The sequence below is a fragment of the Populus alba genome, chromosome 19 (genome assembly GCF_005239225.2).
Source record: "Populus alba chromosome 19, ASM523922v2, whole genome shotgun sequence".
Taxonomy (NCBI): Eukaryota; Viridiplantae; Streptophyta; class Magnoliopsida; order Malpighiales; family Salicaceae; genus Populus; species Populus alba.
The window spans coordinates 786,376-800,271 of NC_133302.1; the positions used below are offsets into that span (position 1 = coordinate 786,376).

A 13,896-nucleotide genomic window follows, 5' to 3' on the forward strand; every position below is an offset into this window, starting at 1 on the left:
ATCTTGCATTTGATGTTGTACTCTCTAAATAAATGTCTTCCAGGTCAAACCTGGTAATATAATAAACACATCAATCGTTAAGTAGACACATAGCTTAAGCTTAATCCAATTAAAACAACCATGCTTACTCTTAATTTAATATTATATTAAGGGCAATGTCGTCACTCATCCTCCATCCACAAACATTACAAAGCAACGAAGGACATCCTTAGCATTAGGATGCTCCCATTCCACTACTGACTCCCACCATTCTTCTGGATCTACAATTATTGTTTTAAGAGAAGGGGGGGGGGAGATGGCTGGTCATTTTCAAGCAACGAAAGACAAATTGGCATCCTTTTCAGCTTCTCACAATTAAAAACCGCAATATTTTTGAGAGAATCGCAAATCAATTTTGCACTGTAAATGCTTTTCAGTTCTGGTAATCTATTTAATGTCAGACATCTTAACTTTGAGAGTTTGAGCTTGTTGTTGTTGCTGCTTTCTTCACTCATAACCCCTTTTTCATCTGATCTTGTTCCACTTATTATCTCCTCCATCCTCTCACAATTTTCTACTTCAATTACTTCGATAGAATCGCAAATCAGTTTTGCACTGCAAATGCTTTTCAGTTCTGGTAATCCCTTTAATGTCAGAAATCTTAACTTTGGGAGTTTGAGCTCATTGTTGATGTTGCTTTCTTCACCCATAACCCCTTCTTCATCTGATCTTGTTCCACCTATTATCTCCTCCATCTTCTCACATTTTGTAACTGTAATCTCTTCTAATTTTACAAGGTTTGGCAGCAAGACAAGAGGGAACAACTTCTTCATACTACTACATCCAGAGCAAAAGAACTTCTTAAGACCAGAAAATATACCGTTGTAAGATGGAGACGGTAGTGGAGCAGAGTGGAACCAAGAAGATGAAACCAAGCTCTCCATGCTATTGCAACTAAAAATCTCGATAGCCTCCAGTTCAGTTGCATTCTTTATTAGAGATAAAAAATCACATAAACTTGTTGCATCATCATTATTATCAATAGTCAGTTGTTGAATGTCCTTTGGAAACATGACCTGAAAACCTTCATCTCTGTCGATACTCAAGTTACCCCAAACAATTTTTTTCCTTTTGCAACCATCATAATCATAATCATAATCATAACCATAATGATATTTATCCACTGGTCCTACAAGAATTTGGCATGTGGTTAGTGATTTGGTTACATCCCGAGATTTGAGATACTCCACGTATTCTGAGTAATCTTTAAAATGGCATGCCAAACTTTCCAACTTCCTCAAGCAACCCACTTCCTTTCCCTTAACTATTACCGGAGCAAGTTGTCCTCTTCTATTAATAGTTTCAGGAATCCACTCCTCCAATACAAAGACTTGCAGGTGAGAGAGCTTAGGTAACAACCCATTAGGAAACTCCTTTTCACCACATCCATTCATTCTAAGATACCTCAGGTTGCATAGACATTCCATGCCTTGAGGAATCTTTTCAAGTGCCCAAGTACCAGAGAGATCTAACCTCTTCAATTCCCGGAGCTTTATCAATGTTGGTACATGCCTTATCTTCTTGCATTCTATGAGCAATAATGTAGTGAGACTCACCAATTCAGAGACAGAATCAGGTAGTTTTTTGATATCTGTATAAGACAGATCAAGAACCTTGAGCCCACGCAACTGCTCAAAAAATGAATCTGCAATGTGCACCAGTGGATTTCTGAGCAACAATAGAGTTGAAAGACTGGGACACCTTGGTGAATGTCTGGAAGGAATTTCTTCAATCTGGTTATCCGTCAGCGAAACTCTCGTAAGATTCTCTGTCCACTCCTCTGCATCCGGCAATTCTCTTAACTGTGCACCTGCTTTAACCATGCCTTGAGAGTTCTCTTCAAGTATTTGGATGGCCATATCCCTAACCAAGTCATGCATCTTGATATATCTATCATCATCATACTCTTCCTTAGCGCTTTCCAATAGGCAGACTCTTTGGAGTTTATTCAGCATCGAGTGGCCTTTGTTAAATTCTGCCTCCTTACTCTTCATCCCTTTTATCACTCCCTCGTCAATCAAATAAGCTATCAAATCCTCTCTACGGATCATGAAGTCTTCCGGGAATAATGCACAGTACAAGAAACATTGTTGCAGTGCTGACTCCTTTAAGTGCATATAACTAAATCTTAATATTTTGAAAACCTTCTCATCCATGTCCTCCTGCCAAACTCTTGATTGTTTCAGTTCCTCTAAAGCATTCCTCCACTCACGTATGTCATCCACTCCCCTCATGGTTCCGGCCATTGTTTTAATTCCAAGAGGCAAACCGGCACATTCTCTTGCCATAGATTTTGCAATTTCTTCCACTCCCGGAGGAATACATCCAAGTATCTTTATGAACAGAGCCCAAGCTTCTTCTATTGAAAGAGGCTCCACTTTGATTGTCTTCTGGCAGACCATCCGCTGACAAACTTCAAATGATCGAGTTGTAACAATTAGTTTGCATCCCTTCACTTGGATAGGAATTCCCACCTTATCAAAATCAAAACAGTTCCACAAATCATCCAAAATGAGAACCCACCGTTGTTTCTCAATTAATGCTTTTGACAGTTTTGCAGCCCTTTTCCTCTCGTTGTCATCATTTGAAAGATCTAAATGAATGTCTTTTGCAATAAGATTCTGCAATTTACAAACACTAAAATCCTGCGATACCGTGATCCAGTGAACATGAGGAAATGTGCCAGGTTTTTGTAGAAGCTGATTGTAGATATGTGTGAGCAATGTTGTTTTGCCCACACCCCCCATCCCGTAAATGCCAATACTTGATGAGGCTTCAATATCATTCATTATCCACGACCAGATAGCATTCTTATTATTTTCAAATTCTCCACCTATCAGTTCTTCAGTTAGAAACACATCTCGTCCGCTCTCATCGCCATTACGTTGAAGAGCTTCACGAGAGCTATCTCTCACAACAGGCTGCAAATGTTCTTTAATCATATTCTCCACATCAATCACCATGACATCATTGTTCACTGAGGAAGAAGATGGTTGATCATAATGCCTTTCAAGGCCAAAACACAGTGGATCTGCTGGCTGGGACAAATCTCCTCTAGGCTCATCTTCATTAACTGTAAGCCTCTCAGGAGCGCCACCTCTCACAACAAGCTGGTTCAATTCCATGATCATGCCCTCAATCCTTTAATCCTCCACGGACAAAGGTAGGTTGTCTTGAGCATTTCTTTCACATTCTTGCTCCACTTGATCACCAGGGATCAGGTCTCTAGGAAAACAAGAAACCCTATCAAGCTGACAATTTCCCATGTTCGTGATCTGCACGAATTCTTGTTCTCCAGGTGAGGGAAAATACAATTCTGGTTCCGTTTCTACATCGGTCACTACATTTCCAACTTGACTGTTTTGTTCTAGCAAAGAAGTTGAAATTGTATTGTGTGACCCATCATTGCTTGACGTTGCTGTGATTCTATGGTTCTTTTCTGGAGGACCATCAACAGCAGTGAACGCTGCTTCTCGAACAGGTTCTGGCACTTTGTCACAAATTGTAGTTCCACGCCTTGGAACTCCTGACCAATGAAACTTGAACCTGGTAATCGGAGTTAGCTTGGAGAATATATGCTGACAAAACCTACACTGCCTACTTTCATCAGTCATCTCCTCAACATACTCCCAAAATGGACCCTTTGGCAGAACCATTTTCTCCTTTTTCTTCCGTGGCCTGCAGAGGGGAAAATAAGAAATTCATTTTTTTGGAGACGATGCTAAAATAAGGATTACATTCCATGGAAGACAAGGAGATAAATCTCCAAAACAGAACTAAGCAACGGAAAAGACTGCATATGTATATATATACCTTCTGGTCTGTTAATATGATATTGTGTCTTCAAAAGAATGCCCTTGCCGCTGAGTGACAGAGATGATAATTGAAGTTGGTAGCAAAACAAGCTGTGAGAACAAAACAACAATTTCAGCTTTGAAAAACAGAAACATTCATTTAATTATTTTTCCTAGAGAAATAAAACAAGTTGGTAGCAAAAATCGTTGCCATAATATGTGAAAAACTAAACTGAAGCTGTAAAACAAAGCATATGCAATTAAATCGATCATTAATTAGGAACAAGTATAAATTGTACAGCTTGTTATTAATTTAATATAAAAAAAATAAACAGGCAGGCCCTTAACTATATATTTTCCTGTAGAGATGTACTTTAAGCAGAGAAATATTTATAGTAAACATTGAATAATTGTCAGAAAAAGAGACTGCCAAGCAATCTAAAATAAAAATTTGGAATAAATTATCATCTAAGATAAGAAGTTGAACTTGATAGCGAAATGAACATTTAAGAACAAAGCTATAATATTAGTTTGAGTTCTAAGATTGATTAAGAAACACATATAGTTAAGTTCCACTTCGTTTTGGAAGAGCCAAAACAAATGGGTGTAGAAACAAAATTAGTGGTAGAAAAACAAGAAAATAAATCAGGATTTACCTTGCAAGCAGAAAAGATGTTGAACTCCAGAAGAGACGATTCGATTCAATCAGAAAAGGAAGCACAGACCATGAGACAGGTTTAAGAAATTTGGTGAGGGTTCAAGCTTTGGTAATTTAGGATGAATTGAAAGAGAAATGAATGTGAAATGGAAATGAAAAGAAAAGAGGGTGCTTTGGTAATTTTTCATAGCTTTTTGCAGATCTAGAAAGTTTAACCTGTGGTACACATTGCAAAAGCTAGAAAACCTGTGGTACAGCCTAAAAGGGTGTTTGGGAGTGTGGTAACGGTTGTTTTTCAAATAGTTTTTTGTGCCGAAAAGCATGTCAATAATGTTTTTTCATTTTTTAAAAATCATTTTTAACATCAGCACATCAAAACGATCCAAAAAGTACAAACCACACTCAATTTTAACAAAAAAAAAAAATTTAAATTTTGGTGAAAAGCCGGTTTGGCCGCAATGCCAAACGGGCTCTAAAACAAGTAATGGGGCCTTTCTGCTTTATGTCACTTTCTGCTTTATTTATCCACATTAACTATTCAACGTGTTCACATTACACTGCTTCAAATCCTTGAGTTTACTGTTTGATGCTAAAACAACAGTGTTATGTACTTTTTTAAATAAAAAGTCAGAACAATTAATGAAGATCTAAACTTCGAAGAAAATCACTTGGCCAGAAATAACAGTACTGCTCGGGTCAGCTGCTAGCATGGATACACATATGCTACTTGGGGAAATTACGCATTTCCTATATCAGCATAAAAAAGGAACAATCCTATTTTGTTGTTTTAATTTTATCAGAACTGCAAACTTAATTTTAGTCTGTCAGTAACAGCTGATCTCATAAAGGAAAGCACAGGCAATTAATTGATTAACATGAAGGAGGAATAGATAGTTACCCGTTTACTCTAAAGAAATAAAACAATAGGGCACGTCCCTTGTGCTTTCTTTGTCCAATATGCAATTATTACTCCCACTGTCTCCTGGAAACTACCATACAAAGGGGCTTTGTTTGTCCATTATGCAATTATTATTTTCACTGTCTCCTCGAAACCACTATACAAATTTTATTCAACCATTGATTATACTGTTAGATCGAACATATGCAATTTTCATGACAGTGATGTTGCCGACGATGATGAGGCACCACGTATATGATTATAGATAATAGAGAATAACCCAAACTATTAAAAGATTTTAGATAAAAATAATGGTTTTGAGTTATGATCTGTTTAAATAATGAGTTTGAAAATCCTCCAATATGTGTTGAACCAGAAAGTTTGAGAAGACAGAGAAGGAGACAGAGGACAACAATTGAACTAGAAATTACAGAAAGATGCTTTCCTTTAGTCATTAGCTTGCTTGGAATGGAAGAAATGCCAGATTTTTCAATATTCAAAGTACAAGTGTGTAATATTTTGTTAAATTGAAGGATCAAACTAAAAATATCATAAATTCATAATTATATTGAAATTCTGACCATAATTAATCTTTAATTCTGTCTAGAATATCTCATTATACCCCTCCTTCATTTATACCCTCTATTTAAGTCTTCAAGGGTTTTGTTGTTTTTTTTTTATCTTTTTTAATTCAAAACATCACAGGTTGTTCCTTCTTTTCGAGTCTCTTTTAAATGTGTATCTTTTATATTCATATAAGTATGGAAACTTGGAAGAACCTTGGTAATTTTATTTTGGTTGCTCAAATACTCTGGTACGGATAGAGTAGTTTATTAGATTTTTTATAAACAAAAAAGAAAAGAGATTAACTTAAATTCTTTGATTTATTTAAGAAATAAAACCATTTAAAGACCAATATTATTCCTGCATACATCACAAAGCTGGTATAAGATCACGGATCTATAGGTAACAACCCGATTAAGAATCCTCCAATATGTGTTGAAGCAGAAAGATTGAGAAGACAGAGAACGATATTTAGGCAGAGCAGAAGATGGTGCTGCCTTGACAACCTTCTCAGTAATGAGGATTACAATTTATTGAAACGGTGCGCATAAGTAACGGCTTAACAACAGCCTAGTACGGTGCGTTTTGTCAAGAAGTCAGTGGCAATTAAAAGTTATCCCTCCACCATTAATGTTAATTCCTGAGATATGTATGCATCCCTTCATGTGTTGAAATCTGAAGGCCTTTAAGATGGATCATTATTTCTTCTCAGAAAAGAAAAAAAGGATCATTTTCTGCTATTAAAGTCATAGCAATGGAAATCGGCAGGAAGCTACAACTTTATGTCACTTTCTGCTTTTGCTTTCTTTGTTCTATATTTAATGATTACTCTCAATAGAAATCACTTGGCCAGAAATAACGTAAAGCCATGCTTTTTTCTTTGGAGAAGTCATGAAATTGGCCTCCTCAGGTTCTATCCACGAGTTTGTGGGATCATCAGAACAGTATGATCCGTTTAAAGACATGATATAGGTTTAAGAAGTTTGGTGGGGAAGTTAGGAAATCAATAAGAAATTTGGTGAGGGAAATTAGGAAATCAATGGTATACTGAGAGATCTCTCTCTTAGTGGAAGCAACTTTATCAAAGTGCAATGTGCAAGCAACTGTATGAAATTAAAGCCATGTTCTTTTCTTTGGAGAAGTCGAAAGAATTTGGAAAGGGAAGCGAGCTGTCTTCCATCTTTTTCCTTTTTGTTTTTTTAATTTAATCAGAACTGCAAATTTATTTTTAGTCTGTCAGTAACAGCTGATCTCGTAGAGGAAAGCACAAGCAATTAATTGATTAACATGAAGGTGGACTAGATAATTACCCGTTTACTCTAAAGAAATAAAACAGCAGGGCAAAACCCTTTTGCTTTCTTTGTCCTATATGCAATTATTACTCCCACTTCCTCCTCAAAACCACCATGCAAATTTTATGTCACTTTTATAAAACTATTCAACATGCTTACTCAGAGGGAATCAGTGGCAATTAAAAGTTAATTCCTGAGATATGTATGCATCCCTTCATGTGTTGAAATCTGAAGGCCTTTAAAATGGATCATTATTTCTTCTCAGAAAAAAAAAAATCATTTCCTATCCATAATTGAAGAAAACGCGTGCTGCCCTTCTTTTTTTTTAAGGCAAAATGTATTTATCAGATTGAATATGCAAAAGAATTATTTTAATTTAATATTTTAAATTATTAGATGAATTCTCAAGATATAATTTATATAGCAAAAAACACCATAAAACAAACAAAGAAAAAACAGAAACAGGAGGGGTAGCATTGGCTAGCCAGCACACCATCATCAACTTCGTCTCCAGCGAAGATGATCGACTTTACCCTTCTAGCTAGGTCCTGAAGTGATAAATTGGCTTAACAGCTACCATGGGAGATGTAGGGATATTCTAGCCCCTTATTTGGATGAATCTGAGATGGCATGGCTGAATAAAGCTACTGAACCCATAGGGGTGCGATTCTTGTTTCTAGTAGACAAGGACCCTCTCAAAAAATAAGAACATAAGATGAAGAAACCTGAAACTTCATATTTATTTAATTTATTTCACAAGGGAATATTTTTAAGCTCCAAAATCAGTTTGTGATGTACAAAAACTTATATAGATTTAGTGTTTTTATGATTTATATTATTCTTTAATATATTTTCTCAAGTTAGAAAGCACAAATAAAAAAAAGAAAGAAAAAAAGAGAAGTACCTGCATGAATGTGTTTCTAAATATAGAACTTCTCCCTTGTTCAAACGTGGAGAGGTATAGAGAGGTTTTTCAGACCCTTGTCAGCAACAATACTAAGTGATACGAAACCCTACCGGAATTTAATGGAATTCACGACTTTAAAATCAATCTAATTCAAGTTTGTTGAGATTTGAATGAGCTTATCTAATGGAAAACTTGCTCCAAGATAATAAGACTATAAACCAACTCGATCACAACGCTTATACCTGGAGACGAGCAAAGAAAGTATAAATTTACAACAAAGAGTGATCAATTATTTGAAGAGTTGAAAGTTTAATTAAGAACCAACACTACCAGAAAATCAATAAATACCAACGGAAATACCGAAGGAATATTTCCGTCGGTAACTTTCCGAGGGATTTTACCGACGGAAATATTTCCGAGGGATTTTACCGACTAAAAGATTCCCTCGGTATATACCGAGGGAATTACCGTGGAAAAAAAAATAAAGCAAAGCAAAAAAAAAAAAAAAAGATGACGTGTCATTTTTTACCAACGGAATTACCGACGGAAAAATTCCATCGGTAATTCCGCCAGTAATTCCGTCGGTAAATCCGTTGGTAAATTGTGAACACTGTTCATCATGTCAATTACAAAGGGAATTACCGACGGAATTTTTCCGTCGGTATTTTACAGAGAGCTCCAGAACTGTTCATCTTCCAATTGCACTGTTAATTGTTTTACTTTACGGACAAAATCACCGACGGATTGAAAATTCATCGGCGTGTTTTGGCGGTTTTCTGAAAAAATTCAATTGATTTAAAATTTTCATTTAAATATTACAGACGGAAATCACCGACGGATTGAAAAATCATCGGTAATTTTTTGGCGGTTTCTAAAAAACTTTTTACGAAATTGAAAATTTAAATTAAATATTACAGACGGAATTACCGACGGAATAATTAAAAAATATTAATATTCAATTATCCGTCGGTAAATCCGTCGGTAACGCGCCCCAATAAAAAACCTGAATCCGCTTATTTCACAAGAGACGGACTCATTTCTTCTTCTTCTTCTTCTTCTTCTTCTTCTACTACTACTTCTATTTCTTCTTCTTCTTCTTCTACTACTTCTACTTCTACTTCTACTTCTTCTTCTTCTTCTTCTTCTTCTTCTTCTTCTACTACTTCTACTTCTACTTCTTCTTCTTCTTCTTCTTCTTCTTCTTCACTATATGTAAAAAACATCAATATCTATTTCTTTCTCTTCTTTTCTCTCCTCATCTTCTTCTCTTTTCCTCCATGCTCGGGTATGTCTTCTTCTTTCTTCTTCTTTTATCCTCTTAGTTTTTTTTAATTAATATGCTGCACGAATTGTTTTTTCCTTAGCTTCACTTGCAAGTATATTAAGGTAAGATCTTTCTTTTTTCTTATTTTTTCATGATTTTTCACTATATTTGTTTTTTATTTAATTTTAATTGATTTTGTTCTTAATAATTGTATAAAATGTTGTTGTGAGTTTTTTTTTTTTTTTTTCATATGAGATCAATTTTTAGTTGATTTATTTATAGGATTTTTAAATTTTTAGCAATTGCGACTTCATTTTTTTCATATGAATTTTTTAGTTGAATTAATTTTTTTGTTTTTATTTTATTTGTTACAAATTTGTTTGAGTTGATTTTCTTATTCTTTTTTCCAAGCATTTGAGTATATATTATACAATGTTGATTTATGTTAATTTAATTATTTTATAATTTTATAAAATAATTTTTTTTTAAATGTTTTTAAATAATTACCGACGGATTTACCGACGGAAATTTCCATCGGTAAATCCATTGGTAAATCCATCGGTGATAAAAAAAAATTTACCGACGCACCTATTCCGCCAGTAAATCTGTCGGTAATATTATTACCGATGGAATTACCGACGGACAAAAAATTACCGACAAACGATTCACCGACGAAAATTCTCCGTCGGTGATTTAGTCGGTAAATTAATTACCGATGGAATATGTGTCTTACGCCGACGGAAAAATTCCGTCGGTAAAACTGTTAAATCTTGTAGTGCAAGATTGAGCAACCAAAAAGTCCACCTTAGCCCATGTCTCTTGAAGAAGTCTATTGAAAGTTTCTTTAAACTTCTTAGCTGGTTCTAAGCCTAGTAACTGGACTAATTAGAACCTCCATTAACAGATTCTTGGATCGCATCACTAATGGTGTATTTATCCTGATACGTTATGCAGGCATCAAACTTGAAAGAAACATTAATCATTTTACTGACAGACAAGTCAAGAAATACGAGAGTTAATGGACAACAGCAGCAACAAGAAAATTGGAATGATCACGAACTAGCAATATGTTTAATGACTTAGAACTAATAAATTAAATGAACTGATACATTTTTTATTTGTCTTAGAAGCATGCAGTATGTAATCATCCTTGGATAATACTGGCAATTAAAAGTTCTGACCCCAATGCGTCCTTGGAATTTCCCTAGACAATCAATAGCTTGTGGTCAAACAAACAACAAATCAGTTGAAGTGATGGGGAGTCCACAGCTCAAAAGCCAAACGGATCTGCAAGTTACAGTGTGCCAGATGGGAATCAATGTCAGAGCCCTCTCTAACAAGGAAGGAGATAGTTTTCTTATCCATGCTAGCTGCAGACCCCAGTACTGAAGCATGTTATTTCTAGCCAAGTGATTTTCTTTGGAGTTTCCATCTTCATTAATTCATTATACTCGAGGACTTAAAGCAGTGTAATGTGAACTCGTTGAATAGTTAGTGTGAATAAATAAAGCAGAAAGTGACATGAAGTTTGCATGGTGGTTTCCATGAGAGTAATCATTGCATACAGGACAAAGAAAGCACCTCTGTTTTATTTCTTTAGAGTAAAAAAACATAAAGATGCTTGCTAATTGCAATGACTTTAATAGCTAGTCTTCCACTAAGAGAGATCTCTCTCGGTATACCATTGATTTCCTAATTTCTTATTTGATAAAGTTGCTTCCACTAAGAGAGAGATCTCTCAGTATACCATTGATTTCCTAATTTCCCTCACCAAACTTCTTAAACCTATATCATGTCTTTAAACGGATCATACTGTTCTGATTCATCATAGGGAGATTCAGATTCCTAAATCAGACTTTCTCACATATAAATTCTTCATTATTATTGGTTTTGTAAATTTTCATTTGTTTCAAATAGTAGGGACCCAATTGATGAGTTTTGTTTTACCTTGCTCTTCTTGATGATGTCTTGGCTGACGCTGTTTTTTCATATTAGCTGGAAAGCCACCTGGAATCTAATATATGTATTAAGAGTTTGTTTCGGTAAAGTAATGCAAGTGATCATTTTTAAAAGTATTTTTTTAATTAATATTAAAATAATTATTTTAGATTTTTTTTATTATTTATTTTTTTATATCAGTATATTAAAACTATTAAAAATAAATCTAACAAAAAATAATTAATTTTTTGCATTACTAATCAAAATAATAATTTGGAAGCTGGAATAAGAAAACTCAAGAAAAAGAATTTTTATTTGTGTTTGGTTTGCATATGTGAACTAGATATGCAACAAGTATTTTAAGAGTTAATTTGTGGATAAATTAACGGCAATGTATTATTAAAATGGATCTATTTATTAAAGATAAGAAATCATCTCGATATATAACAAATTTGTAAAAAAATTAGAATTTGTTGTAATTAACTAAATTTTAAAACCATCGACTTTGAATAACTTTTTTTTCTTTTCAGTTTAGGGTAATTTCATATGATTATCCACAAGATTATCATTTTATAGGTAATAATGTCAGCCTACAAGGATTCCAGCAGCACTTGTAATGTTGATGAAGATTTTATTTAGGTGCTGTGAACTGGTAGGAAGCATAAGAAATGTTTATCACTTGCAAAAAAAATAAAAAATAAAAGGTAAAATCATATTATAAAAATAATTCCCTCGTACTATTTAACTTTTGTTATTATAAAAATTAAAGCGAAGAAAAGGCGTATTACATTTCTGTAAAGTAATCAGTTTTCCAATATCAGGTGAATGGGTCACTTCATACTAAACAGTTTGAATGATTCAAAATCAATACTTAAAGCCTCTAAAGCCTCGACAGGACAGATCAGTCTGCCAACTTTCATGCAATGAACTGCTCACATTGTCAGACAGCCTTTAATCAATAAAGAATGAAATGCTTTTAATTACTATATACAATTAGAGACCTCGAGCACTAACAAGAATTCTTAGAATGTTTGCAAACTTATCTTGTATGATTTGAATGGAAGAGCAACTGCAATTCAACATTGAGCCCTCAACGGATAATTCACAATCTTTAAAATTCATAGATGATTACAGACTGAAAACAAGAACTCAACATACAGCTTTCTGTGGGTGGTTATGCTCACACTTTCTGCCAGCAACTAGTCTCCTTTCAATTCTGAGCTTTTATCCCATGTGATGTTGCATTTTTCATAGTTATATGCAGTTTGAGACTGTAAGATCCAGGTTGTGATAAGAATCCTCTGGCATGTAATTTTAGATGGCAGCAAAAGAAGTTCCTCTGGCATTTGCAACTACCCTTTCCTCTCCTGTGCCTACATGTATCCAGTGCAGTCAAAGAATGATGAGTCACATAACAAATGGTGCCACAGTTGTCGATTTTTCCAGAAGCCATTGAGGAACAGATCTAGTGAATTCAGATATTCTGTTTGCTTACTGATCACTTGGTCTGGTCAAGGAAGCAATGCTAGAAGGTATAGAGATTCAGATATTCTGAACCAGTGTTCATTTACTCTGATTGGCCTATTTGTTTTTGCGTTTCAAAAACGTTTTTGAAAAAAATTAATTTTTTTTTATTTTTTTATTAACTTCAAATTAATATGTTTTTAGTGTTTTCAAATCATTTTGATGTGCTGATGTCAAAAATAATTTTTTAAAAAATAAAAAAACATCATTGGCATGTATTTTGGCACAAAAAGTTATTTGAAAAGCAACCGCAACCACACTTTGGAACAAGCTAAGAGAGTTTTCTGAAAGTATTATTGTTCAACATAAAATTTGGATAAAAAGATGAAGAACATAGACATATGAAAAACAATATTTGAAGAATTGCAATAACATCATTTCCACTAAATTTGATCCATGTGCATGGTTGAATTATTAGCATTGTTGTAACCCCATTTTTTATTCACTAAGATTTTCTTGAATGTTTTTATTTCTATTATTATTCATAAAAATCCAAAAAAAATTAAGAGAAAAGTTTAAAATTTAAAATATATTTTTCTCGAGTCAACCACATCTTTCCATAAAAACCAATTTCACCGAGTCAATACAGGTCAAACCATGTCGACTAGGGTAAAAAATGAGTTTTCATGACGTTTCGGGTCAATACTGTCATTTTAGGTCAAAAGCATTATTTTTAATCAAAACCGAGTCCACCGGGTCAATACGGATCAAACCATGTCGATCAGGATAAAAAATAAGTTTTCATGACGTTTCGGGTCAAAACCGTCATTTTTGGTCATATACAATGCAGAACCAAAACACTATTCATTGCGCTTGCATTTTAATGTAGACTCACTAAATTAAACACAATTACTTTAAATTTGTTGAGCCCATATAAGATTGAAAGAAAAAGAATCAAATTGAAAGAAATGGATAAAATGGATGGTAATTTTAAAATAAGCATGAAAAGTTCATTTTGGTCCTCATGCTTTTCAAGTTATAAATATTCAATCCCCCAAATTTTTTAAAAATACAATTT

General features: G+C 34.2%; 2 protein-coding genes across 2 annotated transcripts in view; one reads left to right on the plus strand and one right to left on the minus strand.

Moving 5' to 3' along the window:
- LOC118039829 (probable disease resistance protein At4g27220) overlaps positions 1-13,896 on the plus strand; it is an 89,464-nt gene that overhangs the window by 37,642 nt on the left and 37,926 nt on the right. The window lies entirely within an intron of this gene.
- Positions 27-4,637, minus strand: LOC118058069 (probable disease resistance protein At4g27220). Its single transcript, XM_073406468.1, has 3 exons — positions 4,490-4,637; positions 3,853-3,944; positions 27-3,717 (listed from the first exon to the last, which is right to left on the minus strand). Exon 3 carries the CDS (start codon positions 3,168-3,170, stop codon positions 267-269), a length of 2,904 nt encoding a protein of 967 aa, XP_073262569.1. The 5' UTR covers positions 3,171-3,717; positions 3,853-3,944; positions 4,490-4,637; the 3' UTR covers positions 27-266.